The sequence below is a fragment of the Microcebus murinus genome, chromosome 4 (assembly GCF_040939455.1).
Source record: "Microcebus murinus isolate Inina chromosome 4, M.murinus_Inina_mat1.0, whole genome shotgun sequence".
Taxonomy (NCBI): domain Eukaryota; kingdom Metazoa; phylum Chordata; class Mammalia; order Primates; family Cheirogaleidae; genus Microcebus; species Microcebus murinus.
Window position 1 is genome coordinate 10,789,076 of NC_134107.1, and position 19,139 is coordinate 10,808,214.

Below are 19,139 nucleotides of genomic sequence, written 5' to 3' on the forward strand. Positions count from 1 at the left end.
ACCCACCAGGGCACTCTTACGCTCATCCACAGCGAATGGCAAAGTTCCAGGTGGCGTCTGCTCTGTCAGAGGATTCCGAGTGTGGATGGTGCGGGACGGAGCACCTGCCCGACCTTCCATGGACGCGTGGCATGAGTGACAAGGACACTTTTGGTCTGTGACACTGAGATTTGGGGGATGTTTGTTACTGCAGCCTAGCGCCGCCCTCCTGACTAGCACACGGGGAGGGGTGGGAATCCCCTCTCCCTCACCGCCCTGCGTTAATGCCGCGAGGGCCCTGGGACACTGCTGCCAGCCCTGCCCAGACAAAGAGGCAGAGTCCGTCCTTTATTGACCTTTTTATTGAACCTGGGGGTTGGAAGGGGCCTGGCATCTGAGTTGGTTCTGAGCTCTGATCGGGTCGCCGAGCTGAGGCTCAGCCTGGAGCTGGTGTTGGCGGCACAGGCCTTGGGGTCCACGATGGCAGAGATCAGAAGCTTCTTCTACTGGCGACAGAGGAGCCCATGTCCTCGTACTCACTTCTGGTGACCCACATGTCCTTGAAGCTAGATATCGAGCACAGGATGGAACCGCCCACCCAAGCGCCGTAGAGGGAATACTGGCAGGTGGACACCTGGATGGGGTTGAGGAGGCAGAGGGCAAAGGAGAGTGGGGGAGGGGAGGGGAGGGAGGGGGAAGGGGGTGGGGAAAAGGGAAGAAACCGAGATCAAAATGCTACTCTAAACTGGGGTGGCAAAATGTCCACCCTGAGAGAACTTTGAGGGCAGTTGCTTCCCCTCCTGGCAAACACAATTCATTATTTCCCATTAGAGATGTCGAGCAGTCCGCACCTACTTCCTGCGGCTTTGAACTAGCAGATAGAATGAACAGGAGCAGAGAAGACTTGTACTCTTGGCATTTAAAAAAGTAATGACACATTTTACACATATATTGTATTCTGTAGAAAAATTAGAAAACAGAGCTAAGCAAAATCAGTCAATGGCCGATAATCAGATACCCTGGAGAAATTCCTTCTGCGTCATGTTGTGGAGCTTTGAAGGCTTTCTCTCACTTCTGCTTGGCTCTTCTTTTTATGCCAAAATCTATAAGTATATATTTCTTCCGGCTTCCATTCGAGGAGAGAGAGCAGCCTTTCTCACACCAAGTCAGGTCATCTCTGGGCTGGGAGGAGGCCAAAGTCTCTACACCCGTTTGTCCCTCAGGGGCGCAGAGGTTCAGGAAGGTTAAGGTCACTCGCTCAAGGTCAGACAGTTGCCGTTCTTGCCCATTGACTCACTTTTCTTAAGGTGCTGGGCATATAAGAGCAGAATGTGTGCGTCATTCTGAGACGTAGGGAGGCAGACGCATCACCCGGTGACCTGCAGGGACACAGCTCTGAACCGGGATTTGGAAAACCCAAGCTCCAGGGCCAAGTGGTTGTGCGTGGGGCAGACGAGTTCTCAGACCCCTGGCCCTGTGCCCAGCAGCTCTGTTGCACCACAGAACTGGGCTTGGCTTGGAAACTGCTTGCTGGTATTGATTAAGAGATTTGTCACTACAGTTTTAAGAAAAACAGAAAGGAAGAGTTTTAAGAAAAATAGAAAGGGGGGAAAACATGTGTAGGGTCCGTACATGAGGTAGAGAAGTAGCCAGCCGACGCCAGGCGCCCGGGAGCCTCTGGTCTAGCTTTTCTTCAAAACATGTTTTAAATAAAAACAGAAAAGAACAACAAACCTTCCGCCGGCCCCCATTTCTCAGGTTGGCAAATGGGATTTAAAGATGCTGGTCCCGTGCTGGCATGAACGGGGGTCCGGAGCCGTCTCACCCCCACCGGGATGTGACGAGAGGCCGGATGTTTCCACGGGCAACCTGGCCCCGATGTTCAAAAAGCCTCAAATTGTGCGTGAGTTTCTGGCTCTGAAAATCCACCTCTAGAAATGGATTCTAAGGTGGGGGAACTACTCTAAAGAGATAAGAGGATATAATGGCCACAATTTTTGCTCAAGAACATTCATCACAGTGTGGTTTAGGTTGTTGGGAGAAACAATTATTTGAAAAGTTGGCCCCGTTAGAACGCGCTGTTCCCTCAAGGTGGATGGGCTCATCCGCCTGAGGGAGAGAAATCTTCCCTTCTTTAGGTGAACAATTTAATGAGCTTTATGGATGATTACAGGTGAATCCACCTCCCTACCTCTTCCAGAGATGGGTCAGACAGGAGAGAAAGTAGGCAGAGAAGCTAAATCACAACAGAGTTACAGGCAACAGGTGTTACTAGCAGGCTCCGTATAAAGCAGGTTTTACTGGGGCAGCTGGGGGTGGTGGAGGGTACCTTGAGGACCAAAGGTACCCTCCACCAGCTTGGACCAATACACACCCGGCCACACGCTGGGTGGACAAAGCTGGCCCAAGAATTCCCCTTTGTGATGTGGTCGAGAAACTTACAGAAGTACGATATTCAGTTCTGGTTCGTTTTCCATACTGGGCTAAGCAGTGGCCTTCCACTCCGATTTAGCAAAAGTTCATGGCGCATAAAAGCCTTGAGAGACCTGGGGAGCCGAGGGGAGGAAAACCAGAAACAGAACGCGTGACGAGAGCCGAAGACCCGAGAGAGGGAAGACGGGAGGGGTGACAATTCTCTGGAGCAAGGATCGTTGCCGTGTGGTCACTTTCACGTGTCACCCTGGTCTGCAAATGCAGTGGACACTGTAAGGAGTGGGAGGGAAGCGTCAGGGAACACCGCCAGGCGGGTGGGGCATCTCAGCAGGGCCGGGGGGCGCACCAAGGACGTGAGCCAGAGAGTCCTCTCCGGGAGGGCCCTGCCTGCAGCCGGCCTGAAACCCCAGGTGGCTTGAGGGTGGAGGATGAAAGAATCCTCCAGAGAAGTCGGGGGCTCTGGGGGCCAAGGGAGCGAGTCCGTGCCTCCTGGTTCTGGACCCTGGGGGAAGTCGCCTCGCAGAGTGTCTCTTCCAGAGCTGGGTGGCAGAAGCAGAGGAGACAATGGCAATGAGGACAATGACAGTGGCCAAGACAGGTCTAGAGACAGGGAGAGAAGCCCTGGGCCACGTGGGCTGCACAGGGCGGCGCAGGACTGTGGCCGACAGGCCAAGGAGGCTGGGGCCTGCCCGGCCAGCAGCAGCAGATCACCACACAGAGCACCACGAGGTTGGTCAACGGAGCTTGTAGCCAGCTCAAGGGCCAGCTGGTGAGACGGGAAGGATTCAGGTCCGGCTGGACAAGGGACGCCGTGCAGCTCCTGCCCCCGGAGAGCCAGCAGTGGCAGAGGCAGGCGGAGAGCAGGCCAGAGAAGGGGAGGCACGTGGGGGACAACTCTTGGTGCGGGCCCCCCGAGGGGCAAAACACTGTTAGTCACCCAGAAGAGACTGGGGCAGCTGCTGAGCTCAGCTGGGAGTGGGGGTGGCCCCGTCCCTCCTGCCCCCAGCCAGCCACATCCAGACGGTCCCAACCTCCTGCCAGCCATGCTCCGCGTGGAACCTGAGCTGTCCTCCAGGGCCCGCCTGCATCGTGTCCCTCCACTGCCCAAACCTTCCGGGGGTCTCCACCTCACGCAGCTTCTAAGCCCTCGCTCACGCTGCCCCAGCGGCCCTTCCTTGCCCTTCCTCCAGGAAGCAAGGCCCTGGTCCCGAACAGCTGTTGCCCTGCCTGGACGCGCCTCCCAGACATCCACCCCGCTCACCCTCACCCCAAGTATGTACCCACTGCCACCTGCTGGACAAGACCCACTCTGAGCGCCCTGCACTGAGCACCCCAACCCTGCCCCCTCCCTCCCTGGCCGCGCCTCCCCCCACGGCTCACACCCCCTCCCACGTGGCCTCACCGCCACGCCGTGCTCACCTGTACGGCTTACTGCTTCCTCCCCCCGCTAGAACCAACGCCCCAAGGATTATTGATCCTTTTGTTTATTGATGCTTCCCAAGCGCCAGGCACCATGCCAAGCACATCTGAGGCATTCTAGAAATACCTGTGGAATGCACTCGGGAGCCCCCCGAGGAGGGGTTGGCAGGACCTTACCTTCACGGATAACCCAGGCGACACCAGGCCAGATAGTTCTCTCTGCATCCGGCAGCCCAGGCCGGAGCAGGAGCCAGTCCCTCCAGACAATAGCATGTTATTGAAGAGGACCTTCCAGAGGGTGGGCTTGCAGGAGCTGACACTCCGGAAGGCCATCATGTGGATGCCAAGGGTGTTTTTCCCTGTGGGGATGGACAGAGAGAGAAAGAGCTTTGGAGGCCAGAGGTGGGCTGTGCCCCGGCTCCTCCTGCCCCCTGAGGGTGCTGGGCTGGTGGGACCCCCCCAATCCCTGGTCTCAGGTGGCTCCGAGTGCAGCGGGGCAGCGGACAACGTCAGCACTGCAAGGCCCCTGGCGTGTCAACACGGTAAGTGCGTGGACTGCCAGCCCCATTGCAGGACTCGACCTCTCGAGACCAAAGAAATAAATATTAATTCTCCTCTCCCACCCCAGAGAATCCGTATTCCAATGTTACGGACAATTATTAATGTTTCATGCCTTGGTGTCAGTTATTTTATGAAAGGATTTCTGTAGAGGCAGCGTCCTCGCTCAGGTGGCCTTTGAAAAACGACCCTGATTCATTTCCTTGAGTCAATTGACCACACAGATCAACTCAAGTATAATAAGAACAGCCCTGAAAAGACGCGTGTGCCGTGTTGTTTCCCGTCCTACGCTGTGAGCTTCGGGAGGGGAGGTGGCGCCTGTCAGTGCCTCCATGTGCTCATCTCCGGGGAAAACCTGCCCGGTGACCTAACCACGGGGGGTGTTGGGGACGGGCCGGCAGGGATGTCCTCGAGAGCCGTGGATCTGGGGCTGGGTGAGCGAAGGACTTCCGTTACTTCTCCATTCATCCCCTGGATAGTTTTCGTGCACATGCCTGGTTTTTAAGGCCACGGCGTCCCCTGCACAGTCTAACGGGGAAAACGACAACCCACCCAGCTAACTCGCACAGGTGCCATGTGCTTACCAGGTCCTCATCCTGGGGACATGGCTCCTTCCCCAGGCTGAATTCCCCTTTGTCCCTTGTGAATGTGACAAAGTATTATACTTTAAGAATTTGTTTCCAGGCAATATCTGGTTTTCCATGACTTCCCAGCAGATGTCATTTTCCCAATGCATAGGGGCTCTATGGTCTGTCATTGTTCCTGTTCTGCCGGAGAGTTCAGTCAACTCAACTTTCATTTAAAAATCTCTGGGTCAGCCACATTTTTAAGCCTCCTTCCCAATCTAGGGTTGTTACTTTCCTGTTTCAATTGTCTTCATTTTTATATTTCAAATTATGTTGCATGTAGGCAGAGTACAAACAATACCTTAGGAGAGTTTGGGGAGATGAGCAGTCTGGTGTGGGACTTAATCACATTTGAAAATGATTTACTACTCATCAGTGAGTTTTCTCCTTTGTAAAAAGGGATAATACAAGATTTGGGGAAGGATGCAAGGATCTCACTTACCTGCAGTGGTCAGAAAAGCAGCAGGCATACAGTAGGTGCTTAGTAAGTAGTGGCTGATATCAAAGGAGCTTTCGAAATGAGCGCCTGCCCATTTCAAATTTGCTGCTCAAACCAGAATCCGCTCCTGGCAGCCCTTATCCCTTCTTCCTCGCAGCAGCTCCACCGCCCCGTCTGGGCTCATTTCTGTCCCCTCCCGCGGACTCACCTACGAGGTCCGTCTGGAAGAGCACCTCGGGGCAGAGGAAGCGCTCCTGCCCCAGGGTGATCTCCTGGCCGTCGGGCAGCTGGTACTTCTGTTGGTGGGAAGGCGAGTCGGTCTTCATCTTCTCCTTGTCGAAGTCCAAGGCCACGTAGCAGCAGTTCTCCTTCATGTCCCGGACCCACTCCCGGTCACCTGTAGAGCACAGGAGAAGTGACAAGTGGGACACGGTAGGAAAGAGCTGAGTTCTCGGCCGGGACGGGATGGCACCGTGGCAGCTGCTGTTTCTATTTCGTCCCATTGTCCAGTTTCTCTTGATCTGGGCCGGGCGTGGAGGCCCCAGTTTGCAGGAGAAAACAGTAGGATGGGGATGTCCTGAACTAAGACGAGAGGGCTCGGACGGTTCAGCGTTTGTAAACTGAGATGCTACTGGACGTGGCGTGTGTCTCAGGGGCTGGACAGTCAGACTCAACTCTCTCACCCACTGACCGCTCACAGCGGCCCGCTGCTCTAGGAAATTGCCCGCAGCACCTCACCTAGAAATCTCTGGAAGGTTTTGCCCCTCCCCGTTCTGGGTGGCTGACAACAGGTTTTAAACCTAGCTGTGTCTTTCGGTGTTATGGTTTTGTCGGCCACTGTTTCTGAGCATGGACCACAGGGAACTCCCGGCACTGCTCACCTGAAATCCACCTGCTCTCCAGCCCACTGATGTCTGGCTTCTACCTTCGCTCGCTCCGCTTCACCTGCGCTCGCCTGGGGCTGCTCTGTCCCCCAAGTTTCAAGACCCTGGGGACACTCTTTAGTCCTTTCCTGACCCCTTTCCCTCCACCAATGGAGGCTGTTAATCACTCCCTTCCCTCTCCCTGGCTCTGGGATGCTACATTCCCTGAAAGTTTTCCTTTTTTCACGTAGCTGGGACTTTGGTGAGACAAATATGGGTTCAAATCCCATCTCTGCCATTTACCAAATTCCTGGCTTTAGGCAACTACATTATCCTCTTACACTTCCCCTTCCTCCTCTACAATAATGAGATTAATTCTCACTCACGGGCCTGTTGTAAGAATGAGAGAAGGTAAGGCACATAAAGATCTCGCTGAGTGTGAGGTGTCCATAATGTGCTTTGACCTTGTCCCGGTCAACCCTCACCTTTCCTCTAATACCTGTTATTCTTTAGGGTCCCCATTTTGCTTGTTTTTGACACAGACCTCTTGCCTGGGAAGACCAAACAGCCAACACAGAATCCTGGGCTTGTTGGGAGTGGGAGCCCCGCAGGTTACACAGGCTGGGGTCTAGTCCAGGAACTGGGTGAGAAGTGGGACAGGCATCGCCTCATCTGGTGCCCTTGAGTTCACATCCCAGCTGCTAAACCTACTGCTTCTGGGATGTCGGCCAGATGTCCTCACCTTTCTAAGCCGCTTCTTGCGATGGAAATGACTGTTTCTTCTATTAGGATTATATCAAGAAGAAATGATAGAATATATGGGAAATGTTTACTTGGCCCAATACCTCGAATAGGGTAAGTTCTCTATAAAGCTTAGCTCTTCATCGTCATCACCATCATCATCATCATCATCATCATCGCCATCATTACCATCACCACCATCATCATCACTATCATCACCACCATCATCATCACCATCATCACCATCACCACCATCATCATCACTATCATCACCACCATCATCATCACCATCATCACCATCACCACCATCACTACCACCATCACCATCACCACCATCACCATCATCACCATCATCACCACCACCACCATCACCACTATTATCATCACTATCATCACCACCATCATCATCACTGTCATCACCATCACCACCATCACCACCATCATCATCACTATCATCACCACCATCACCATCATCACCATCATCACCATCACCACCATCACTACCACCATCACCATCACCACCATCACCACCATCACCATCATCACCACCATCACCACCATCACCACCATCACCACCATTATCATCACTATCATCACCACCATCATCATCACTATCATCACCATCATTACCATCACTACCATCACCACCATCACCACTATCACCATCATCACCATCACCACCATCACTATCATCACCATCACCATCATCACCATCACCATCATCACCATCATCATTATAGTCATCACCATCACCACCATCACTATCATCACCATCACCATCATCACCATCACCATCATCACCATCATCATTATAGTCATCACCATCACCACCATCACTATCATCACCATCACCATCACCATCATCACCATCACCACCATCATCATTATAGTCATCACCATCACCACCACCATCAACATCATCATCATTGCCCTTGTCAACAGCCCATGAAATGTCCCTCTATATAGATAGGGTTGCTTTTAGAACTTGGATAAAAGTCAAGTAGCCTCAGCTTTCCACACTGACGGCTGTAAGTTGAACAAGCAAAGAAGGATATTGTGCCCCAGGGATTAGTGTACCTGGGCAAGAATGGCAATTGCCTACCTGTGCCCACCAAAAGGTGCCCATTGTCCGCCAAGAGTTTGCAGAGGTATAAGGTTAGGTCTTGGCCGGCCACATCCACCTGGAAGATCGACTGGTGCAAAGGACAGCCATCAACGATGGGCACGGAGTACGTAACTCCTTCTCCAGATTCGATAGTTGTTCCTAGATAAGAGAACACGCTGGCATCACAGCGCAGGGTGAATGGCATCCCTTACAAAGCACTGGGTCTGCAAGAAGAGCAGGTGGAGGGGGCAATACTTGGAGGAGAAGGCGGAGGGTCTCAGGAGTGAGTTTCCTCCTCCGAGGGGAGTGTGCTAGGCTAGAAGAAAGGGCCGACTCTTTTGGAGAGGAGCCTGCAGGCTTTCTTATTAAACCAGGACATGCAGGAATTAGCAGTAGTTGCCAGAGAAGTAAAAGAAGAAGAATCTCACGATCTTAACACTTTTTCCCTAAAGAACTCTGTGCGTGGATGTGGACACTGGGGTTCCCGGGCAGGCACCGAGTGTCTGGAGAGTGTGCGTGCAGTGGAGCAGGTGCGCGTTCTAGCTGGCAAGCCGAACTAGCTCTCTTCGCGCCAGTCCCAAGGATGCAGCGTGATGGGAATGCAGGGCCGCACTTTGTGTGACACAGGAGCCTCTGGAGCCGTCCGGACTGAGCAGGAGTCCGGGTGGTTGGCGCCCTTCACCTGTTGACGTCTAACAAGCCAGAACCGTGAGTCTAAACGAGGGCCCCCTGTGCCCCAGGAGGACTCCGCTTCCGGCTGAGCTGCACAATGGGGAGCGTCCCCTCCCACCTGAAACAAGTGAAAGAGAGGACGACGTCTACCTTCAAGATAAGGGACATGAGGCAACAACGCTTAGCCATCCCTGAGAGATGGGACGCTACGAGAAAAGGAAACGGTAGGCCATGACCGCTCACCAACGCAGACACGAAACTCCAAACAGAATTTTAGCAAAGTGGATCCGACGACATACGAAAAGGATAATACATGATGAACAAGTGGGTTTTGCTCCAGAATGCAAGGTTGCTGTACCACTCTATGTAATTCACCATATTAAAGAAGTAAAAGACAATCCATGTGATCGTATCAACAGATGCGGAAAATGTATTTGACAAAATCCAACATTCCTGATTAAAAAAAAAAAAACCATTCTCAGCAAACTAAGAATACAAGATAACCTCTTCAAATTGATAAGGGGCATCTGTGAAAAACCTACAGCAACCGTAGCACCTAATGCTAATGCTGAAGACCGAATGATCTCCCTCTAAGATCAGGAACAAGACAAAAATGTCTGTGCTCACCTCCTCTTCTCACTGCCATGCTAAGGAGGGGTCCAGCCAGTGCAACCGGGCAAGGAAAAACAATGAAAAGCACCCCATTTGGAAATAATGAAGAAAAATTTTCTTTATTTATAAAAAATACAATTGCCTAAGTAGTAAACGGCATGAAATCTACAAAAATTCTACTAGCACTGATAAATGAGTTTAGTTGGAGTGCTATCAATATACAAAAAATCAATTATATTTCTATGATAGCAATGAACAATCAGAAATTGAAATAAAAATACTACTTACAATAGCATCAAAATGTAGGAAACACTTAGAGAGAAATCTGACAAAAAGAGAGATGCTAGACCAGTGCACTACAAACTATAAAACATTACCAAGGAAAATAAAGGAAGACCTAACAGATATACCATATTCATTGGATCAAGACTAAGTATTTTCAAGATGTCAGTTCTCACCAAATTGATCTATACATTCAAAACAATTTCAATCAAAACCTAAAGAAGTTTTTTTTTTTTTAAAGGAATTGACAGACTGATTTTACCATTCATATGGAAATGCAAAGGACCTAGAATGGCCAAAACATTTTCAGAAACAGGAGACTGAAGTGGTGGTAGCATTAACATTATATTACTTCAAGACTTTTTATAAAGCTTCAATAATTAAGACAATGTGACATCAACCTATAGACAAATAGATTAGATGGATTAGGCAAATAGATCAGACAAATAGATTAACGCAACAGGATAGTGAGCACAGAAATACATACACCTACTCAAATGGACAACTGATTTTCAAAAATGTGCAAAGGCAATTCAATGAAGCACAGGTAGTCTCTTCAATAAATAGTGTGGGAACAATAGGATATTTTCCCCTTGCCCCCTCCCACACACATACTTCATTTATACTTTATTGCATACACAAAAATTTATTCAAAATGGACCATAGAACTGAATATAAAATTAAAATCTATAAAACTCCTAGAAGAAAATATAGCACAAAGCCTTTTGGGTCGGCATATATTTCTTAAATGTGATGCCAAAAGCATGATTCACACACACAAAAACCAAATTGGTAAATGGGACTTCACGGGAATTACAAGCTTCGGCTCCACAAAACACACTGTGAGGGGAGTGAAAACGGAGGCCACAGACAGGGAGCAAATGTCTGCGAAACATACACCTGATGAAACACTTGTGCCCAGGACATAAAAAGCATCCTCAGAACACAAAGATGAACAACTCCTTAAAAAATTGGGCAAAACATTTGAACAAGTACTTCACTGTAGCAGGTCTAAGAATGGCAAACACACACATGAAAAATGTTCAGCATCACTGGTTCTTAGGGGAGTGCGAACCCAAATCACAATGAGGTACAACGTGCACCTGTTAGAATGGCTAAAATTAAAAGACCGACCACGCCAAGTGTTGGCAAATATGTGGAGGAACCAGACCCTCCCACGTGGCTGGTGGGCATGCAAAATGGTGTAACCACTTCGGCAGCTAGTTTGCCAGATTTTTTAAAAGTTAAATGTACACTGATCATTATGACCCCGTCATTTCTAGGTATTTACCCCCCCCAAAATAAAGTCATCTATCTATATGAAGACTTGTACTGTACACGAATTTTCCCAGTCGGTTGTTTATAATAGACCCCATGTGGGTGAATAAGCAAAACAGGATGCATTCGCATAGTGGAATACTACTCAGCAATAAAAAATGAACTATGGATTCAAACAGTAACACGGATGAATCTCCACGTAACTATGCCGAGTGAAAAAGAGTACACGGAAAGAGTACATACTTTATGATTCTACTTATGCAGAATTCTAGCAAATGCACACTCATCTGTAGGGACAGAGCAGTGGCTATCTGGGGACAGGCTGGTGGGGCAGAGGGTGGGGAACTTTTAGGGGTGGTGGTTATGTTCATTATCTTGGTTGTGGTGAAGGTTTCATGAGCGTATCTGTGTGCAAAACTATCAGGTTGTGCACCCTAAACACATGCAGTTTAGTGTATGTCAATTACACCTCGATAAAGCTGTTAAGAAAAAAATGAGGCCGGGCGCGGTGGCTCACGCCTGTAATCCTAGCACTCTGGGAGGCCAAGGCGGGCGGATAGCTCGAGGTCAGGAGTTCGAAACCAGCCTGAGCAAGAGCGAGACCCTGTCTCTACTATAAATAGAAAGAAATTAATTGGCCAACTAATATACATAGAAAAAAATTAGCCGGGCATGGTGGCGCATGCCTGTAGTCCCAGCTACCTGGGAGGCTGAGGCAGGAGGATGGCTTGAGCCCAGGAGTTTGAGGTTGCTGTGAGCCACGGCACTCACTCTAGCCTGGGCAACAAAGGGAGACTCTGTCTCAAAAAAAAAAAAAAAAAAAAGGAAAAGAAAAAAATGAGTTTGACAAATCTTTAACGTCTGAGAGTGAGCTGTTTAACCCAGAGGAGTAAAAAGGGAAGCAGGTGAGGAAGGAGCTGGATCGTGTGGGTTCTGTGGTCCTTTCTCTCCTGTTATGACCCCTCGGTGGGGACAGGGAGTGGGCTCCTACCATAGAGGGGTGTCACCAGGCAGCGGGAGGGGCGGGGCGGGTGGGCTGGAAAGAGCAGGGCTGCGTGGGGCCACTCACCGGAGGTCTGGCCGGAGGCGTACAAAGAAAGGACTGCTTGGTTGGCTATGTACAGGGCGGGTATGTTGAAGGTCTCGAACAGGATCTACGGAGAAACATCAGCGATCCCTGCTGGCCAGGCCGGCAGACAGAGGAGGGGTGGGATGCTCCTTAATCCTCCAGGCAACCAGAGGCCCACCCGCCCCAGAGAGATCCAGACCCCGGGGCTCAGAAGCATGGCCCTCCTCGTGCCAGCTCTGCCCTAACCGGCTCCGGGACGCTCTCAGTTTCTCGGTCTCTAAAATGGGCTCGCACCCTTCCCAGCTACCTCCTGGGACTGCGGGGACACTTGGATTAGCTTAGGGCATGACACGGCCTCGCGGACGTTTTGTTCTCCTCGCTGCATGCGCGTTCCTTTCTGCCCTCGTGGTGGCAAGGAGACTCAACAGAAGTCCGACGTTTTGACTCGGGATGACGTCCTTGTTCCAAAATAACAGACACAACAATAACAGACATAACTTGGTCGTGTGTTAGCTGCATGCCAGAGACCTCCTTTGCTCAAGAAATATCTACTGGGCCAGGTGCGGTGGCTCACGCCTGTGATCCCAGCACTTTGGGAGGCTGACGTGGGAGGATCACTTGAGACCAGGAGTTCAAGACAAGCCCGGGCAACATAGTGAGACCCCATCTCTACAAAAAAATTTTGAAAATTAGCTCCGTGTAGTGGCTCGTGCCTGTAGTCCCAGCTACTCAGGAGGCTGAGGCAGGAGGATCGCTTGAGCCCAGGAGTTCAAGGCCTCAGTGAGCTATGATTGCACCACTGTACTCCAGCCTGGGCAACAGAGCAAGAAAATAAATTAAAAAATATTAAATGAACAAATAGATAAAAAGAAAAAAGAAGAAGAAGAAGAAGAAGTATCTACTGGATGCCAACTGTATACCAGGGCAGAGCAGTGAACAAGTGAGACACAACCTGGCTTTCCTGTCCATGGTGGACCCTCCTGGGGTTGTGCTGTTTTGTCCACACAGGAGACCAGGGGACAGGAATGCGAGCAGGTGGCAGAGCTGGGGTGAGAACACGGGCTGGCAGCCTCCAGGCATGCAGTGAGTCCCTACAGCTGGCCAGGGAAGTGAGTGACCAGCCTGCAAGATGGGGGGGCTGCGTTCTGCAGGACTTGCAGGTTCTTTTGACGGTGGACCGAACACGCTGTCACCGGGACAGGTAAAGGGCAGGCCTGTTGTGTGCAGCTCTGGACAAGGAGGCTGTGGGCAGCGCCGCTCAGGGGTTTGCTCCGGGAACTGAGTTGGGCAGCTCGGGTGTGGCCAGCAGGGGTGGGTCGGGTTGGTTTGGGGGGCTCCCTGTGGACTGTCTCGCCTGAATCATTTTATGGGCTCCTGGGCACAGAGGCTGTGCCCTTGGTTGTCCGGTACCTGGCCCCAGGACGATTAGGGCAGGCGCACGGTGGAGTGTGGGCTTAACCAGCTGCCCAGGAAGAGGACTGACCGGCCCCAACCAGGGCCTGAGAACTGGGCCACGACAGCGTTCTTACAAAACAACATTACACATGGCTGGTTACACCACTGCGCACGCTGCTCATAACACGCATTGCTAGCCTGTTTCCAGGGGGTGGCATTCAGGTGGGCTTGGGTCTTTACCCGGAGAAATGGAGACGCAGGTCCATACTAAGACTAGCTCACGCTTATTCATGGTAGCTGCGCTTGCAAGATCCCCGTGCTGGGAACCCCACGGCGTGTGTGCACAGGTGGACGGACGCGCAGGTGAGGCGTGGGAGGCTCCAGGGGCACAAAGCACTGCCAGACAGCGTGGGCGGGCAGCCCACGTCGCAGCACCTCTGAGTCTGCGCCTCTCTCCGTGCCCCTGGAATTTGGGTCCCAGTGGAGGAGGGGGCATGACCTCTAGGTGGGAGGGCAGGTTTTGTGATTGAACCGGAGGTCCCTCCCCTCAAAAAACACAAAGACAAGAACCAACCTCGGTTTCACTAGCCTACTACGGGCAGGGCTGGAAGGTCACAGGGCTCAGAGGGGTCTTCAGGGTTCCTGAGGTCCAACTCCCATTTTAAAGATGAGAACACTGAGGCCAGGGAACTGTAAGTGACTGCATTTGCTGGATGCTCTGTGTGCCCTAAGCATTCCTGCTACTACCGGGATTAACACACTTTGTCCTCTCCACAACCACCACGGAGGTACTGTTGTTACCCTTCTCAGGGTAACTGAGGAAACTGAGGCACAGCAAGGAAAGGTCATCTGTCCAAGTCACACGTGCTGGCAGAGCTGGGGGTTCCAGGGTCCTAATGCCAGGCCAGGCCCTTCCCTGTACTCTGGGCCGCTCCCAGCAGTGGCGTCTCCTGGAGCACGGCCCCCCAACCCTGCTGTGATGCAGACTGACTACAGGGAGGAAACCGGCCCTGCACCCCTCAGTCCGCTCGAGGTCCTGGGGGAGCCCTGGTGGTTGGCCAGGGAAGGGAGGCCTGCTGGGAGGGCATGCAGGATGGGGAGGTCAAGGCAGGGCCACAGGTGCGAGAATGCCCCTGTTCCTGCTGCGAGGTGGCCTTCCTTCTGCACGGCGCCGGTAGCCGGCTGTCCCCTTTGCCTGCAGAAGCCCCTCCTTCCTCAAGGCTGTCTGCCTTGGGATCCAGGTGCACAGGCCGCCGCAGGTGGGATCTTGCACCTGGCTGTGGGGGACGGGGCTGGGGTTTCTGGGCCATGGCGCGGGCCTCTCCTGGGAGCAGGTGGTGCCCTGAGCCCTGGGCCCGCCCCCGGGGTCACTGCTCACTGCAGGACACACTGCTGAGCCCCAGGGGCTCTGGGCCAGGTGGCCGAACCTTGCTGCCTACTTAATTAGCTCATCGGCGTCCTCATTAGGAACAGCCTAATGATGTAATGGGAACGTGGGTGGCCAGCGGCGGCTCCCGAAGCACACACCCCCCACTCCGGGCCGCCACTCCAGCCCCGAGGAGGACCCCGCAAGCTCCTTTCTCCACCTGTCTGGATGGGCTCTGCCATCCGGTTCGATCCAGGGCAGCCCAGTCACACACGCCCCACCTCCCTCCTGGCGGGCGGGCCCAGGGCCAGCCTCAGAGAAGAGACTCGGGAGTTTTAAATCAGAATCAGACCCCCATGGAGGATGGCGGCTGAGAGCAGAGCCACAGAGCCAGACCACGGGGGGCTAGGCGAGTCTACCGGGGGCTCGCCCTGTGACCTCAGCCAAACCACGTAAGCTCCAACCCCTGCCCTGCACAGAGGGGCCAATAGTCACCCTGCCCGAGGGAGCCGGGTCGTGGGCCTAAGTGGGATCATTCGCATCAATGCCCGGCCAGTGCCCGGCCCCCGGCGAGCCCCCAGCAGCAGCACGGTCATCCTTGGCGTTGCCTCTCATCTTCATCTTCGCCTTGCTGAGCAGAGAGAAGGTCGGCCCGAGGCAGCTCCAACACCGACACTCGGGTAGACCAGAAGCCGACCCCCCATCCCCGGCCCCACCTCCCCGTACCTGCGTCATCTTCTCTTTGTTGGACGTTGTGTTTAGCGGCGGCTCCGTCACCAGCACAGGGTGCTGCTCCGGGGCGACACGCAGCACCTCGTAGAAGGAGTGATGCCAGATCTGGGGGGAGACAGGGACGCAGGTGAGCATCCCCGGGGACCAGGGCCTTCTACAAAGGGCAGGGTTTTATCTTATTTATTTACGTTATGCCACTTATTTGACAAGGCAATATTATGAACAGCATTTGCAGCCCGAGTCACAGCTAGGGAAGCCCTGACCTGAGGAGGCCGCTGGGGAGGCAGAGTGTGACTTTGGGCAAGACAGGTGACCTCCGATTGTGCTCCAGCCTGGAGCTGGGAAGTGGGGCCGGTGGAGACGGGCCCAGTGGTTTTCAGAGTCCCTCGTGGTCTGATGGAGGGACTGACATGACCCCCAGACGGGGGGGGGAGGGGGGCGGGACCCCGGCAGGAGTGGGGGCAGGGTGTGTCCTAATCCAGTGTGACCGGCGTCCTCGTCAAGCGGGGAGTGTGCACAGAGGTGCCGTCCGAAGACGGAGGCTGCTGTGTGCGCTGCCAGCCTGCGGTCCCTGTCACTGCAGCCCCGGACGAGGCCATGGTAACTCACATGGGCACCCTCCAGGCAGCGCACGGCCTGCCCGCGTGCACACAGGCCTTGTCAGAGCCTTGCGTTAGTGACAGAGGCCCAAGTGTGTCACTGCTGACTACTTGGGACTGAGGACTCCTTAACCGTCACCCCCTGACCCCCAGGACAGGGCCTGTGGGAGGGACGATCACACCCGCCTCGTAGGAGCGGGTCCCTCCCGCAGACGCCGGGCCCACCTTTTCCAGGTGGTCCCAGTTGGTGACGGTGGCCCCAGACATGGGGTATAGCAGGTTGACCTTCTCTCGTGTCTTCTGGACCTCGTCCCCGATGAAGCAGTCCTCCTTCTCCACACCCACCAGCACCTTCTGGAAAACACAGGCCGGGACAGGTCCGCTCTTAGGAGCAGCAGGGAGGGGGGGTCCGGACCCGCCTACACGTGGCTTCGTCCGTGGGCGCACAGTGAGTGTGGCTGGCGGGCTGCGGTGGCCGCGGTGGCCGTGGGGAGGCTCCCGTCACCGCGTGGGCACCCACGACCGCCTGGAACCCTGTGGGCCATTTCACAGTTGGCCGTAAGAGGCGTCAGCACGTCACCTGAGGCCTCACTGCTAGGACACCCCTCTCGCCCACTGCGCGGACGGGGAAACTGAGGGGCGGGAGAGGCTGTGGAGGAAGGAGAGGTGTGGAGAGAGGCGCCGCCCTCCACATCTGCTGGGGAGGAGTGACAGGGAAAGGGTCTGCAGTGCGGTCGGGTGCCGCTAGCTTCTAGGAAGATACACCCGGCTGCCTCCATGGCAGATTAATCTGTTCATTCCAGTTGGCTCGGTGTCACTCGGGGCCCCCGGGACACAGGCGCCAGCCAGGACGAAGGCGCGAGGGTGTTGTTAGGGAAGGGCCGGACGCGGCCAGCAGAGCTGCCAGGCTGCCGTCCAATCTCGAGCCTGGGTGCAGGAGCGAGGGGCGGGTGGGGCTGTCCCCGGGTGGGGCTGTCCCCGGCCACCGCGCGGTCTAGGGAGGCACTCGCAGGGTGCCAGGTGCAGGGACAAGCTGTGCGGCCAGACCAGGGCCGGCTCTGGAGGTGGCCCCGGCACCCCGCGACCTTCCCTGCCTTAGCAGAGTGTCTTTTTCGGCAGAAGAGAATTGGAGTTGGGGCGAGAAGCACAAGCTGTTGGAGCTCGGGCGGTTGCCGGCCCTCCCTGCGCCTGCGCCCCCTTCTCTGTCAAACGGGACGGTGGCCTCGTCCCTGGCCGCGGCGCTGTTGGGGATCACGTGAAATGAGCCGACTGACGGGGACACATTCCGTAAACTCGAGGACACAGCGACGTGAAGGACTGTCGCTGCTGCCGCCGCCCCTGGCGTTTCTCGGCCACCCAAATCTGAATGTGAGCGGCTGGGGGACAAAGGACAATTGCGGGGCTGTGGAGGGAGCAAAGCCGTCCTGGTTTGAAGTCGCTGCCTGAAACAGTGAGGCAGATGGTTCTTGGCGTGGTGTCCCGTCGCCGGGGGCCGGCGGGTCAGAGTGGCTGTGCTCCGTGAGAAGGGGCCGAGGGACTCAGGGTCTCTCGGCCATCCTGGCTGCTGGACTGAAGCCCTGGACGGGGGGTGGGAGGGGCCCCGAGGGACAGCCTGGGTCCCCATGCCTGGGGCTCAGGGACTTGGGAAGTGAAGGGCGCTGCACGGAGCACTTGGGCGGGGGCCGTGGAGCTTAGGTCTGGAAGGAAACGGGACCTCTCTCAGACACAGGAACTTACTGCCAGCCTCCCAGGGCCCAGTCCCTAAGCCCACGGGGCTGGCAGGCGAGTGTCTCATGGAAAAACCAAACCCAACCGACAGCCCCAATCTGTGTGGTTCAGCTAGTCGGTCTGCTGTTCTTATACTTCATCTTGGTCACTCATTTTATTCTGGTGAGGAATTTGATTTTTCTTGTGTTTCACCGTGTAGGTGACCTGCTCTGCTTCCTGTGGGCCACTCTGGGTACAGTTAACGTGTGTCTTTTCTTTCCCCCTGGGGCTATAGAATGTTTTCGTAGCACGACCCATATTAAGTTTTGACATCGCAACCAATGCCCGTAGCCATCAGGAAAAGAGATGCCACATTTCGACAGAGGGATTGAATGCAGGGAGTTGATCGCAGGGCTGGGAGTTTGAAAGGGCGTGCAAGGCGCAAGGCGGGCTGAGGCACTCCAGAGAGTAGAACCGCAGGCAGCAGCCCCCTGCTGGGGTGGGGACCCATGGGTGGGGGGCGGACTGTAGACCAAGGGGCTCCGAGGGGCCCCAGAGCCGGTGGAGGGCCTGCTGGTGCACTCGGGTCTCTAACAGAAAGAGTTTGCAGAGTGACCCAGAAGCCACCCGAGGCGGGACTCAGGGGCCTGTGGGACGGAGCTGGAGTCTGCGTGGGAGGGGCAGGAGGCGGGTGCAGGGGTCCACCCCCACACCGGGACGAGCAAACCGCAGCCCACGGGCCAGGTCCGCACCTTCGTGCACAGCCCAGGATCTAAGAATGCTTTTTACATTTTTTAATTGGTTGAGAAAAAAAGGTCAAAAGAAGAATCCAATTTTATAATACTTGAAAGAGTTCAAATTTCATTTGTCCTCCAAATGAAGTTCGATTAGAACACAGCCACATTGATTTGTCCATGTACCGTGGTGGTTAAGTTTGTGTGCCAACTTGGCTGGGCCCTGGCACGGACTTCTTTGGCCAAACATCAGCCTAGATGTTTCTGTGAAGATATTTTTCTTTTTCAGCTGTGATTAACATTTAAATAGGCTGACTTTGAGCAGAGCAGATGCCCTACATAATGTGGTGGGCCTCGCCCAATCAGTTGAAGGCCTTTAAGAGACAAGACTGCGGTTCCCCCGGGGAGGGAGGAATCCGGCATCAGCTCTTCCCTGTGGCTCCCGCCTGCCTGCTGGGCAGAGTTTGGACTTGCAGCCTCCACAGTCACGTGAGCCAAGCTCTTACAATAAACCTCCCCCTCCACGGACA

At 54.1% G+C, this 19,139-nt stretch overlaps 1 protein-coding gene across 1 annotated transcript in view; it reads right to left on the reverse strand.

Annotated features, from left to right (window-relative positions):
* Positions 1-323: 323 nt before the first annotated feature.
* Positions 324-19,139, reverse strand: part of LOC105867498 (uncharacterized) — a 33,682-nt gene continuing 14,866 nt past the window's right edge. Inside the window, exons 4-10 of the mRNA XM_012757625.3 lie at positions 16,394-16,522; positions 15,564-15,674; positions 12,077-12,161; positions 8,161-8,322; positions 5,663-5,851; positions 4,009-4,190; positions 324-613 (exon numbers count right to left, since the gene is read on the reverse strand). Of these exons, the coding sequence (XP_012613079.2) occupies positions 470-613; positions 4,009-4,190; positions 5,663-5,851; positions 8,161-8,322; positions 12,077-12,161; positions 15,564-15,674; positions 16,394-16,522 (1,002 nt within the window). The 3' untranslated portion in view covers positions 324-469. The remainder of the gene's footprint in view (positions 614-4,008; positions 4,191-5,662; positions 5,852-8,160; positions 8,323-12,076; positions 12,162-15,563; positions 15,675-16,393; positions 16,523-19,139) is intronic.